A 15,360-nucleotide genomic window follows, 5' to 3' on the forward strand; every position below is an offset into this window, starting at 1 on the left:
ACCAAAAATGCCAACCTGTTCCATGATATGCACGGAGTGCGGTCATCATGCTAGTCCTAGCAGGCCTAGCAAACCAGCCCTGAAGAGCATTATCGTGGGAAGGACTGAACCAAGGTCTGAAGAGTCACACAGGTCTAAAGGAAGAAGGGTTGTACTTGAATCTGTGTTCAACCGAATTCAGCCAGGGTAGGTTGAAGTTGAAGAAGAGCTGGGCAATTTAAGGACTTCTGCTCCTTCCAAGGGCAAGCCAAGGGTCGTGAGACCTCCAGTCACTCATCCAGATGAGTGGCATAGGGTTGAACATCCAAAGTTTCCCTCTGAACCTCCGCCTTTGTCCAAATCTCAGAAGAGAAGCCGCCAACGATTCAGACAAGCAGCTAGAAGGGCTGAGGAAGAGACAGACCTAGTTGACGACCCCATGAATGAAGACGACCCCATGAATGAAAATGATCCCAAGGGGAAGACAAAGATGGAGATCCTAGTGGAAGAGCTTATGGTCGAAAAACCTAAGGCTAAAAGAGTATACAAGCCTTTGGAATGGACTATGGAAGAGGCTATCGTTGAGCCTCTTCCAAAGACTTTACCCCAGAAGCAAGACTTGTTCAAGAAGACGTATAAGGAGGCCATTACCAAACCACATCCAAAGCAAGCAACTGTATCCAAGAAACAACCTCTCCTGGAAAGAACTCTTAAGGAAGCTAGGATTCAGCCTCCACCAAGACAAGTCACTTTGCTCCAAAAGACAGCCCTTGAACCTACAAGGTCAGACTCGAGGGGCAAGTCGAATACGAATCCACAGGCCAAGGAGTTCAAGCCTGGACATGGTTCTAATATGCAATGCAACATGGTTGTGATCCTACTAGCAGATCTGGAAGCCAAGGACAACACTCCAACAGCCATGGAAAGAGATGTTGTGGAGATGGGGCAGATTGCTGAAATTCTAAACGAGTCCTTCTTTGTAGGGCTGAACGGGCCTTCAGTGATTGTGCTAAAGGATGAGACTAAAGGGAAGACTGACGATCGGGCAACTAGTGTGATCTTTGAAAGACCAAGTCTCAAGATGAACAAACACATCAAGCCCTTGTACATCACAGGTTGTCTTGATGGGATGCCAATCAATCGTCTTCTTGTGGACAATGGGTTAGCAGCCAATCTCATTCCTAGGTTTATGATGCAGAAGATTGGGAAGACTGATCAAGACCTAGTCTCTTGCACTTCAACCTTGACTGATTTCAATGGAAATGAGATAGCTTGTCAAGGTATTCTGATTATGAACCTAACAGTAAGGTCCAAGACCTTAACAACACCTTTCTTTGTTGTTAATTCACAGTCTTCTTTCAACGTTCTATTGGGGAGAGATTGGATTCACTCTTGCCTGGCAGTTCTTTCAATCCTTCACCAATGCCTTATTTTCTGGAATCAAGACGATGTGGAGGTGATATGGGCTGACCGCAGACCTTTCCAGGCCTCTACGAATCATGCTGAGGCCCATTTATACGATGGAGGGGTGGGTCCAATGAAAGTGGCAGGCCTTGACAAGTATGGCCGCCACAAGATAGCTCCTATACACGGCAACAAGTTAGCGGAAGAAGTAAATGCACTTTTTTAAGAGTTAATCGGTCCAATGATCACGGAATCAAGTAGGCCAATTACGACTTCATTCAAACGCCTTTCTCAATGTTAGTAAACCCTTCAGAGGAAGAAAAGAGTGTGGCCCTTCACGCCACACTATCAAAGTTTGAAGCCTACTTGCTTGAAAGGAGGCTGATGTGTGTTCAAGAATCAGAGGAAGATCATTCAGCTTGTGCGGCCGAAGTAATCAATGAGGATGAAAACCTGGTTGAAGATCTCGACGAAATCAGACTGGAAGACCTTGAAGCAGCCCCAGCCAAGTTGGATGATCTAAAAGCTGACATGCAAGATCCTTTGGAAGAAGTTAACTTGGGAGATTCAAAGAATCCCAAGCCTATATATATTAGCCAACTTCTCCCAAAAGATGTCAAGGAAAAGTTTATTCAGCTCTTAAGGGAGTTCAAGTCCTATTTCGCCTGGACTTACGAGGAGCTTCCAGGTCTGTCCAGAGACCTAGTGGAGCACAAGTTTCCTATTCAACCAGAATTCAGACCTTTCAAGCAATCGCCAAGGAGGATGTCCAATGAAGTCTATTTGCAGGTCAAAGATGAGATCGAACGACTCTTCAACGCTAGGTTCATATGCACGGCCAGGTATGTTACTTGGCTCTCTAATATTGTGCCAGTCCTTAAGAAGAACGGCAAGGTCAGAGTATGTGTGGACTTCAGAAATTTGAATTTGGCATCTCCAAAGGACGAGTACCCAATGCCAGTTGTAGATCAGTTAGTAGATGGAGCTTCTGGTCACAAGGTCTTGTCCTTCATGGATGGACATTCTGGTTACAATCAGATCTTCATGGATGAGGCTGATATTGCTAAGACTGCTTTTAGGTGTCCTGGAGCCCTAGGAACCTTTGAGTGGGTCGTAATGCCCTTCGGCCTGAAAAATGCAGGTGCTTCGTTTCAACGGGTAATGAATGCCATATTTAATGATTTCATTGACCATTTTATGGAAATCTACATCGATAATATTGTGGTCAAGTCTCAATCCTATGACGAACAATTGGAACACTTGAGGAAGTCATTCTTGAGGATGCAACAGTTTGATCTGAAAGTAAACCCCTTGAAGTGTGCCTTCGAAGTGTCCGCAGGCAAATTCCTTGGATTTCTGATCCACAACAGAGGAATTGAGGTTGACAAGAACAAGGCCAAAGCAATTATGGAAACAAAACCTCCTACCATCAAGAAGGAGTTACAGAAGCTCTTAGGTTCATTCAACTTCTTGGGAATGTTCATCTCAAACCTGGCCGGAAGGGTCCAGGTCTTTTCTCAACTCTTAAAGCTGAAGGACCATGACACTTTTATTTGGGAGGCAAGCCATCAGAAGGCCTTTGATGAGATCAAAAGCTAATTAGCAATGGCTTCAGTCCTTATGCCTCCCATAAAAAACAAGCCGTTGAAACTCTACATCTCAGCAGCTGAAGGCTCTATTGGAGGCTTTTTGGCTCCAGACAACGCTCAAGGAAAGAAATAGGCGGTTTATTATTTAAGTAGGTTGTTGACTCCTTGTGAAAGGAGATACACTTCTATTGAAAAGATCTGTCTTGCCTTGTACTTTTCGGCAATAAAGTTGAGGCACTATATGCTCCCTGTTTTGGTTTACATTATGAGTAAAACATACTTAGTTAAATACTTGCTTTCTCGGCCAATCATGAGAGGCCGAATTGGCAAATGGTCTTTAGCTCTAATGGAATTCAGTTTTCAATACATTCCACAAAAAGCTGTGAAGGGCCAGGCCTTGGCAGATTTTCTTGCTGATCATCCATGCGTAGATATCGACGATGGATCGGAACAAGGGTTGAGCACTTTTGAATTATCACTCACTCCTTGGACACTGTTTTTTGATGGATCAAGGACTCAAGAGGTCTTAGGTTGTGGAGTAATTATCACTCTCCCCAAGGCCTGAGGACTGAATTGTCTTTTCAATTCGATTTCCCATGTACAAATAATCAAGCTGAATATGAAGCGGTTGTTATAGGCCTTGAAATTCTTAGGGATCTAGAGGCCAGAGAAGTGCAAGTTATTGGGGATTCAAACCTGGTTATCAATCACTTGGCAAAGACATTCAAATGCTATAGTGAGGACTTAGCCCCTTATTATATGGCAGCCATGCAATTAATTCAAGATTTTAATAAGGTCACGGTCAAACACGTCTCAAGGAGTATGAACACTGAAGCCAACAGCTTGGCTCAGGCCTCTACAGGCCTGAGGTTAGCTCCAGAAACTATTCGTAAGATTATGACAGTCCAAAAGAGATTGTTACCTTCTGTAAGGAGAAGAGGTCTAGGACTGGAAGTATTTACTTATGATTTCACGGGAGAAGAGTTAGACGATGAGCTCGAGAACGATTGGCGTACACATATTATTTCTTTCCTCAAGAGGCCCCATCATAGAGCCTCAAGGAAATTAAGAAGAAGAGCTATGAGCTATATCCTCGTGGGTGATGAATTATACAAGAAAAGCTTTGAGGATGACTTACTTTTAAGGTGTTTAGGGCACCCTGAGGCCATGAGGGTCATGAGTGAGGTCCACGAAGGAATCTGTGGAGCCCATCAATCTGGGATAAAGATGAGATGGTTGATCAGAAGGTATGGCTACTATTGGCCAACCATTTTAGAGGATTGTATTCATTTTTCAAAAGGATGTCAGCCATGGTAAGCCCATGGCCCAATTCAACGTGTCCTTGCAGCTGATTATCATGTTGTTGTCAAACCTTGGCCATTTAGAGGCTGGGCCCTTGATGTGATTGAAAAAATTTATCCGCCCTCTTCTGGAAATCATACTTACATCTTGGTTGCCACAGACTATTTTACTAAATGGGCAGAAGCGGTGCCATTAAAGTCTGTGGATCAACAAGAAGTAATCAAGGTGATCAAGGAAAGAATCATCCATAGGTTTGGACTGCCTGAACACTTGGTTGCAGATAGGGGTACAATATTCATGGGAGAACAAGTGGTTAATTTTGCTGCCCAACAAAACATCATTATGTTCAACTCTACTCCTTACTATGCACAAGGGAATGGCCAGGCCAAGTCCACCAATAGGACTTTGGTCAATATTATAGAAAAGATGGTGGACGACAACCCAAGGGCTTGGCATGAGTTACTTTCTGCGGCTTTATGGGCCTACAGAACTTCAAAGAAGGAAGCTACCAATATAACCCCTTATATGTTGGTGTTTGGACACGACCCAGTCCTACCAATGGAGGTGGCAATGAAGTCAGCAAGGATAGCATATCAACATGGCCTCACTCCTGCAGATTATACTCAGGCTATGTTGGTAGAACTTGAAGACTTAGATGAAGTTAGACTCACGACCCTTGACCACATGTTGGTTCAGAAAAGAAGAGTTGCTAGATCTTATGACAAACGCGTGAGAAAGAAGAGGTTTTCTAAAGGTGGCTTGGTTTGGAAAGCTGTATTTCCTTTAGGGGAAAAGAATTCAAGATATGGCAACGGGTCCCCGACCTAGGAAGGTCCTTACCAGATTGCTTAAGTCCTTAGAGGTAACGTGTATCTTCTTGTGGACTTAAGTGGTGGTTTGTTCAAATATTTAACGAATGGAAAGTACCTAAAGCATCATTACCCTACTATGTGGGAAATGAGAGAGTTTGGGGAAAATCAATCTAACTAACCATAAAAAGCTACTAGTAAGGCCTGAACATAGGCCATGATACCTGTTATGCCAAATTCATAAAGGCCTCAAGTTCAGGCCACATATCATCAAATCAAACCAGTACCCTAGGCCATTTATAGGAAAGTTCCAGGCAAGGCATAAAAGGAACAAATTTAAAGTTATTACAGGCCCAAATCAAAAGAAGGAGTAAGTTTTAGAGGACAAGACCTACAAGAGGCCTTCAAGGCTGTTCTTGAGCTTCTCCCAGAAGGTGTCAAAGCTAGCAAGCTGGACTTCATATGTCTCCCGCTGCCCATGGAGACTTGGAATTTCTTCGACCAGGAGATTTAACTTCATCTTCTGACTTTTTGATCCAGCCTTCAGCTCATCATGATACTTGGCCAGCTTCTTGGATTCCATCTGAAGTCCTTCTAGACGACCTTCAGCTTCTGCCAGTTTAGTCTTGAGGTCTTGGATTTCATTGGAAGTTGCAGTGATGTTAGCCTCATTGGTCTTGACGTCCTGTTTCAGCTGGTTCCATTCAGTACTGAACCTTGTTAGTTCCATGTCAACTACGTCTAATTCGGCCAGCTTAGCATTTATCTTGTTGAGCTCAGGGGTAGAAGAATCATGAGACTTAATCATGTTGGGGAATTCCTTTTGAAAATACTAGAGGGAGTGCTTGCGACCAAAGATAGTATTCCTGGGTGTCTAGCCCGAAGCATAGGGCTCTCAAGTCGGTTGCAGAATAACTCGGTAAGACCGAGATCGATCCACAGGGAGCGGTTTATCGGAATGAAATGCTCAATCGGTCTAAGTGGTGGTTTGTAGCTGTAGGTAGCCAACCCTTGATTTTTGGTGATTGTTTTGGTGAATTCTAGATTAAACTAAAATTATGGTTGCAAGTATTTAAATGATAGGCTCGGGCCAAGGGTTTACACCGCATGTAGCCTAAATAATTCAATAATCTCACTAAATTACACAATCAAGTCCCACAGGTAATTTGTGTGCTCGACCGGAAGACTATGCAAGTGTGATCGAATTCCTCTAAGAAGTTGGTCGAACCCTCAAAAGGACAGCGACCCAGTATTATGCGTGCCAGAATTGACTGTCGACGCATAAGCAAAGGCTTAACACTTTTGAGTTTCGAATCGATTAAAGGAGAAATTCGACTACATATTCACATACAATTGATTTTAACAGTGAGAATTATTGAATTACTTAGGCCATAGGATGGTATTCACCCCAGGCCGAGCCTATAACGACTACCCTTCCATTGACAAAGGACTTGCCAAGGAAAAGTTAAAAACTACTAAAAACATAATTACTTATTATTTACCTGAATATGAAAGATCGATACTAGTGCGCGCCAGAAAGATGTTTACAACGGAGGTAAGCCAATGGCGTTCCGTTCTCAACCTTTAAGGGATTCGCACTAATATTAACCTTAGATTTAAATTTAGTGTGAGAAACAGCCGAGTAGTTTGCGAATACTCACAACCAAACCTCAATCTTTACTTTTTAAGAATTTAAACTAAGAACTAAACAGTCTAACAACTTGGAAAGATATCGAAAGGAAAATTTATAAAACTACAATCTTATTCCAGGCGACAAATATTACAATGCAAATTACAAGGGCCAGGCCTTAAATGCTTCCAAAGAGTACTGAGAAAACTAAGGGAAAAAGAGAAGTTCTTGCAAAGGAAAAGGTATGCTAGAGTGAGAAGACTCACATTTTTTGGCTTGAGAGAAGAGAAAGAAAGAGAAAACTCCTACTGATTATCTCCATATATTTTTTTTTATCATTCACTGGCTGGCTACTTTTATAGGCAACAAACAAAACAAAAAGAGAAGAAAAAGTAAGAGAAAAGGGGCTTGTTGTTGGCAGCCAAGACAAGGCATATTAATGTCATACACTGTATCATACTATGCAATTGCATTATCATGCATAACATATTATAATACTATATATGATAATATCTATTTGTCTTCATCCAGCTTTTCTTTTCCTGGCACATAAAAGTGAAGCTTTCAAGTTGCACTTCCAATTCCGTACGTGTAGAAGATGAAACAAGAGGCACACGTGACGCGCATTGTTGTGTGATGCTCTTGACTATTCTTTTTAACGTTATCCGATTGGGATCCGAATACAGTAAAAATTCTTATTTTTATTTGGACTTTATGATGATGATATCGGCATCATTTTTGCGCGCTTGAGTGGGCAGGCCAAATTGGATGTCAACAACACTTTATCGTAAATTACCTGAAATCAGGAGAAACATACCTTACGCGCAATATTATCTAAATTATTCAACAATAAACATAATTATATAGAAAATGAGATATATTAAGCACAATAATATACAATATTGTGTGCTCATCAGGGAGGTCTCCTCTGTTTCCAAGGCCTTTGCCTTCACCAGCACGTCCATGGCTTTCTTGATGTTTGAGGCTCTGGTGGGATGCACGACTGCCTTAAAGCTCTGAAGGAGGGCCATCTTGAGGGCTGTCTTGGCCTCGTTAACTTCTTCTGGAGTAAACTCAGACTGAGAAGTTGAACCAAGACCACTACCTGAAGTATGCTACCTTTAACAAGTCCTGGGCAGATTTGAACAAAGAATCCAGGTCCTCGTCTTTCTCCTCTTCCTGCACATTGACAAACTTAGGCTCGACGATAGGATCGGCTGGCGGTGTGGACTGTATGATTGGAGACCTAGGCCTCTCTAGAGTCCTCGAGGATGCTTCATGTTCAGGTTCCTGTTTAGGCATGTTTAGTTCTTCATCTGCTGCTTCTGCCTCTTCTTCAAAGTAGTCGTCGAGCTCTTGAGGATTGAAAACAATGGGAAGTTAATGATAATGGGGAGCCATAAATGCTTGGAAATTCCTGTCACAATACATCCTTACGATAGGATTATGTTCTGTAGCAGACACGGTGTTTTCAGAGTCGACTGGGGCAGAAGTTTTCTTTCTCAGTCTTTTCTTTTTGGTGGGAGCAGACTCAGCTCATCCTTCTTTGATCTTGGAGGTGGCCTGGAAGAAATGGAGTTAATGGAGCATTCAAATAAAGCACAAGGAATAGAGATGAGAAAGGTGTAGACCTTTTCCGAGGGATTAGTTTCAGGGGAACTGGTCTTGGCACTGCTCCTAGTTTTTCTAGCAACCACTATCTCTGACGCCTGAAAGAGGAATGAAAGCTTTATTGCCTTATTCTGAAGGATTAGGCGAATGACTAAAGAGTTTATACCTTTGGCCATTGCCTTTTGGCAGTTGACTTCAACCTCTTTGATCTTTGAGGAGCCGAGGGGGCTGCATGATTGTCTTTGGGCACATCTTCCAAACCTGCCATTACGAAGAAGATTTTAGTCCAAGCTTCAGAGTTTTAAAAGGAGAATAAAGCAATAAAGAGCCTTCGGGTCACCTTTTCTTTTTGTACTTAAGGTTGGTGAATGACTGATCTATTGTAAAGACATGTGAATGCCAGGTTTAGGCGCTCCAGCAGGACCTTGCAGAAGCATGGTCAAGACCTCCAGGTATGGATTGAAGAAATGCATTCTTGTATAGCTTCCCCACCAGCTATCAAACTTGGCGCCCTTATCAGTACGCTCAACGTAGGAGTGAAAGTTGAAGTTCTTTCTGAGCTCTAATAGGGTGTTCCTCACTCTTTCCAGTTCCCTTGGTTGAATCACTGGTCTATCAATGAAGTCCTCGTTTAAGGACTGGTATGGGGGCAGAGGTGTAAGCTGGCTCAGGCCAAACTGCTTGGCAAATTAAGCCGTGTTGTAATATTCAACACCACACTTGTAGTTTGTGGGACTAAAAGCCATGCCATACATGAGGTCACAAGAAATCAAGTAACTTGTCCATATTGCAAAGTGGTCATCAAAGTCATCACCCGGATCTGATGCCTCACGCTTCAACCACCAAGGTACGGTATCTCTAGCAAATGGCATCCAGTTCTTGTCCATACTAACAAGTTCATGATAGAAGAACTTAAAGTAGGCCCCGAATGCATATCTTAGACCACGAGCGTCAACATAATGAAGACCATAACAGGCGTGTTCTAAATTTTTATTCATGGGTGGGGCAAATTTGGGGAAATAGAACCATAGCCATAGAGTAATGATCCATAGTGGACCAGGGGTAAATATAAACTTGTTGTTTACCAACTCTTTCGTACCTCGGTAAAGGTGAGCCAGGACCAAGGGGCCTAGTGCCAGCTTCTGCCCAGAAGCTAGGGCACATGCCAAGTCAATAAAATCCTTGGTAACCCTATTCGCAGAGATGCAGAAAATGAATTTGTTGAACCAATATAGGAGGAAGGCCACGTGCTCATCCTCCTCAACAGGACCTTTTTTGGCATAATAGTTTATGAAAGGATTGAAGGACAGGGGCTCTTTATATAAAAAATAGGGAGTTTTTTGTGACAGAAAATAATTGGCCTTTATCCCATGGGGACGAAGGCCCGTCAGAAAGGCAAGATCTTGGAGAGTGGGGCTCGTGAGGCCTACCTTGAAATGGAATGAATTCGTGGTGACAGACCAAAATTGAGAAGCGGCAAGGAAAAGATGCTTATCCATATCGATCAGGGATTTGCTGAGTAGGATAGCATCCCTGATGCCGATCTGCTTCCACAAATCTCCTTTGGCTTCCATCACTCGATTGAGCCATTCAACGTATTTGGCGTCAGGTCTGTGCCAAAGTCTGTTTGGTATATCTGTGGTGAAGCGACTCCAGTTGAGGCTTCGAGATTCGAAAGGAAGGACTTCTTCAACCAGTGGATACATGGGGGCGAGTTGAGAAGGGAACCCCAATTGGAAGGCAGGGCCAAGCCCGACCCTGTTAGCGTTGGCTACCACTAAGACGTCACTTGTAATCGCTATTTTCTCCTCAGCCAGAATGTTTCAAATCTGCACTGCACAGCTGTTAAGGTTTGGGGGAGGAGCATTGGCTTTGTGGGTGGCCATTCTTGTTGCAAACCAGAGGATCAAACGGGTACAATGGTAAGTTAGGGTTTTTCTGGGTTTATTTCGTGCAAGAAAGGAAGAAACAGAGAGGACGTAGAGAGGGAATGAAAGTTCAAGAATGAGGTTTTTATGAGGGATGGTACAAGATTCAAGAGGTGTCGTTGTTTCTCTTTCTCTCCTTGATCAAAATCGAAGAGTTAACCCAAGAGTTGGACTCTTGATTGACCCAAAGAAGTCCTGACGGCTGAAAAGACTGCATGCAAGCCAATGCAGGGCCTGGGGTGTTGACACGTGTCCCCTAGGCCTAGGGAGGTGATAATTATTGTTGCTAATAGGATTCTTCAGTGGGGTTTTTATCTTGGAAACTGTTGAGATTTATTTAGAATATGGGGGCGTCCAAATCTAATTAGGGGCGTTTTTTGAGATTTGAAAAGTTGTTAGGCTTCATTAAAGCCTGATCATCTTTCAAAATTTGAACGTTCGAAAGGATTTTTAGGCTAAGTTAGGCCTAATGATCTTTATATTTTTCAAACCACCCAGTGATAAAGACTCGTTTGTTTTTGCCAAAAACTATACTTTGTCCTAATTTACAAGCCTAGATCTTGAACAAGATCAAGGCATAGGGGGGGCATTGTTTACACCCGTTTTTGGCACCCAGTCCTGGACGAGCATTGGAAGGCCATTTAATTAGAATTTGATTAAATTGGGCCATCAAATGAAGATTTGTTGGAACAAAATTAATGGGCCGAACCCATGTTGACTGGGCCCGATTAATTCTAACCTGATCTGATCATAAATTAAAATTATGGGCCATGGATCATAGGGCCCAATTAATTTTTGGTATAATTGGGATTCGGGCTATTGGAATTGTAGGCCTTAATTGTAAAGGCCCAAGATTAAATGTAATTGTTTAGACATTCTGGAACCATCCCATGAAAAGTGGAAGTAAAGCTTATCAGGGAGTAGTTGCCACATGGCCATTAGACCAAGTCAAAATAGCCCATTACTCTTTTGAAACCCATTAGGGATGGCAATTACCTCCGATCCGCCCCGCCTCCGACCTCCCCGCCCCGATCCGATAGGCAAATGGGGCGGGTATGGTATTTGCTTCCCCCGCCCCGTTTTAACCCGATCCGAACCCGATTATAGATATTTATATTTTTGTATGTATATATCTAAATAAATTTCATTGTTTTGATATAATAAGAGCAATATACCAATTAATAAAACACTAATTTATGTCTTTGTTTTTTTTCTTATATTTTTTTCAACTCTCATCAATCATCAATATCTTGTTTTTTTTTTCAAAACACTCTAAAAAGAACAAAACTAGTTAAATTATTATGGTGAATGGAGACCCGATTTTTCCCCGACCCCGACACCTCCCCGATTTCTCCCGCTCCGACTCCGATCCAATATAGAACGGGGCGGGTTTGGGGGATGCAAAATCCGCCCCGATCCGCCCCATTGCCATCCCTGAAACCCATGGAAAAAGGAAGTGGAAGAGCAACACGTGGCCCATTATTCTTGTTAACTGCCCACGATCGAAAAAGGTTGAGAAGTCATTTGACTTCATCGGATTTTTTTGGACACGTGGCAGCCCATAGAGAAAATGTTGGTCGATGATCTCAAGGTTATGCAGTAAAAGGAAAATGGGCAGTCGGAGTATTTTTGCCCATAATCTTTCATAATTGCCAAGAACCACCCATTAGCCCATGATGTGCAGTTGCATGGGACACTTGGCACAATGGAGTGAAGTCAGGAGATATTCACATGCAAAAACCGTGGAGCATCTTGCCTATAAATACTAGAAGACAAGAAGAAAAAAGGGTTCACACCAATCAAGCTCAACGCTTAAAACCAAAGCCTTCCTAACGAAGCAATTATCTCATTTCTCCCTCATTTCTATCTCTATTGTCCCCAATTTTGTTATTACGACATAACAAAGTTATTCATATCTCTCTTGTATCCCCAACTTTATTATTACGGACGGCATAATAAAGTTATTCTACGTTGTTACTTCTTTTCCTACACGGTTAGAAAATTATTAAGTTCTCGCTCGTAGAGGCAAAACCACGGACCTTTACTGCAATCCAGCCCTTAGGTTGCAGCACTATCGCCCTCACGGTTAAGAAGTCAGAAAAGGGGCATTCCGTCTTTTACGTTGGACGCAACAAGTCCTGGCACGCCCGCTTAGTCCTTTGAGCAACTTCGGAGCCGAAGCAAGACCCAAAGCCTTTTAATTTGTCTAACAAAGACGCATTAAAATTAAAGGTCCTAATTTCATATTCAAGATGTAATATAGTAGTGAGTATCGTTCTTGACATCAAAGGTCAAAAACTCCAATCTGAAGCTGTAATTAATACTCAACCTAGAATTTCAATAAAAAGCCCAGCTATGGTGTCCCAGGTTATTTTGGAGACGCCATAATTTTTGGCATAACTTCACCATTATGAGCATAACTAAAACTCATTACAAGCATAACAAAACCCAAACAAGACATAACGAAGAAATATCCAAAAAACCAACCAAGTCATAACAAACAAGTTATGCCTTATTATGGTTTTGTTATACTTGTAATAGATTTTGGTTATGCTCATAATGATTTTATTATGCCAAAGGTTACGGTGTTCCCAAAATGACCAAGGACACCGAAGTCATTCCCCACTATATATACATACATTGAAATGCTATGGTGTCTACCCTTACAGTGTCCCCTGTTATGCCTTGTGTGGTTTCATGTTATGTCTTTGTATAGTTTCATATTATGTCATTATGTGGTTAGTTATACAAAAAAGGCATAACAAGGGGGACACCGAAAAAAGTGAATTAAAAATTCTAAAAATATTATGCCATTTTTTTTTGGATTATGCTATGGTGTCCCCGGTCATTCCCTTTTTTGTTTTATGTTTTTTTTAGCTGGCATTTTTGGTTTTATGTTATGCCCTCCGTGTGGTTTATGTTCTACCCATGTTATGCCAAGTGGTAAAATAGCATAACATGTCATTTTGTGATTTTAGTATACCAGTGTTCCCAAAAAAGGGGGAGACACCATAGTGTGTGTGTAGAGAGAAAGCACTTGGCGGTGGGCCGCGGGAGGGAAGGCCAAAGCGGTGGTGCCGTGGCGCAAGGGAGCCGACTTACCAACAATGCTCTTGAGAGAGATATGTTTTTCCGTGTAGAGATATAGAAAAGAAAAAATATTTGGTTGGACTGGGGGCACGTGACCCCACGTGCCCTCAGAGTTGAGTTTTGTTCACCCTCCACTTAAGAGAGTGAACATTACATTCCTTCTATTGGTTGAAATGATGTGAACCCCATCACAAAGTGATGTCATGCTTACCAAAAAGTGTATTGCATGGTAAGCATGACATCACTTTATGGTGGGGTTCACACCATTTCAACTAATGAGAGAGAGGGTAATGTTCACCCTCTTTTAAAGAGAGTGAACAAAATTGCACTCCCTCATCTGGGTCCGCCACTGGATGTGAGTGAATTTGTGTGTGGTTGTAGAATTATTTAAAGGATAAATTATGGCCAACTTCATTTATATATAATCACAAACAATTTCGTTTCGAGTTCACAAAAGGATGTCTTTAATCATTAAATAATTTTTTGGTACGACGAGGTACAAAAAAAACGGGGTCTCATTCTTGCCATTCCCATAAACTAATAAAAAAATTAAATAGTTGTTTACACCCGTTTTTGGCCAAAATTCAGAAAATCAATTTGTTGGTTAGAAGAAGGGCTTGAATGATGGTCTCAAGCCTTGAAAAGCCTCATGATCGGTCATCCATGAAATCGGGCCGATTTGAACACCACTGATCGAGTTGAGTTTTCAAAGGCCTGGGCCAAATTTATGCTTAAGATTTCGTTATCACAGGCCCAAGCCCAAGATTGGCCGAAGACTAGGGTTGACCCACTAGATCTGAGTGTTTTATCTAGGCCTAGGCTAGTTCTTAGAAATAATAAGGCCTTCTAAGCGGGCCTAAATCAGTTAAAGCCCAAGTTTTCTTTTTAGACTTGAGCTCGCATGACTTACAAAGAGAAAAGGCCTATAATGCTCCTCAAGTTTAGGCTCAAATAATAGATGGGCCTACTTTTTAAAGAAAACGTCACCTATGGCCTTCAGTAGGCAGGGAAAAGGCCTCAAGCTGCTCACAAACAGCTCAAAGGCCTAGAATGTTCTTGCTGGGCAGATCTAGATAAGCTGCTTTCAAGGTCTGAGTCTTTACTTTTTTTCAGCATGAAGCAAGGCTTGGGACACATGGCAGACATGCATGGAGACATCCCAAGCAGCTCACAAGCAGCTTAGGCCTGCACAAGCAGCTCAAAGGCCTAGAAGGTTCTATCTAACATCACACAAGCTACTCACAAGCAGCTTAACCAGGCCTGCGTTTTTTGCCTTGGTGGGCCCAAATATGCCTTTTTTACAAACATCCATGCTCACAAGCAGCTCAAAGGCCTCAAGCTGCTCACAAGTAGCTCAAAGACCTAGAATGTTCTTGTTTGGCAGACCTAGGTAAGCTGCTCACTAGCAGCTCAAGGTCTGAGTGGACCCCACCTTTCAACATGAAGCAAGGCCAACAACAGGTGGCGTACATGCAGCCCTTGGAGCTGTTGGTGAATGACTCATGCAAACCTAAGCAAGCTGCACACAAGCAGCTCACTCAGGTTTGGTTAATCCTTTGTTTCTCGATTCTTCTTTCATAAGGAATCAAGTTTAGAGGAATTGAGGGCCCACAAGAGATAGAGGACCAATAAAATGGTAGAAAGACCTAGAGAAGTATTGGTCTTTAGCAGTGGTGGGCCCAAAAGGAGTCCATTCAAGCAGTAGCTTGAGTATTGAAGCAGCTCAAATGGCCTAGATGTTGCAAGAGCTAAAATTCTTTTTGCCCTTTTACAAAGTTTTATACAAGGAAGAAGGATTTCTCAGGCATTTGCCGTTTTCTTGGAGTAAAAGGAACGTTTTGGTCAGGGAGCAGCTCCTCATTGGAGCATTTCGAAGCTGCTCAAGCCTAAGCCTCTGCTAGAAGGCCACATGGCAGCCATGCATTGAAGCATTTGAAGCAGCTGAAGGCTTGAAGCCCCTATAAATTACAGAGTTGAAGGCCTTGGCAAAGGTCCACGACCATCAAGCTCACGGCTTA

At 42.4% G+C, this 15,360-nt stretch overlaps 1 protein-coding gene across 1 annotated transcript; it reads left to right on the forward strand.

Annotated features, from left to right (window-relative positions):
• Positions 1-3,740: 3,740 nt before the first annotated feature.
• On the forward strand, positions 3,741-5,102 carry LOC131299647 (uncharacterized). Its single transcript, XM_058325231.1, has 2 exons — positions 3,741-4,219; positions 4,358-5,102. The coding sequence occupies exons 1-2, from the start codon at positions 3,741-3,743 to the stop codon at positions 5,100-5,102; spliced, it is 1,224 nt and encodes a 407-aa protein (XP_058181214.1).
• The last annotated feature ends 10,258 nt before the right edge of the window (positions 5,103-15,360 follow it).

This window comes from Rhododendron vialii, chromosome 9a (genome assembly GCF_030253575.1).
Source record: "Rhododendron vialii isolate Sample 1 chromosome 9a, ASM3025357v1".
NCBI classification, from domain to species: Eukaryota; Viridiplantae; Streptophyta; class Magnoliopsida; order Ericales; family Ericaceae; genus Rhododendron; species Rhododendron vialii.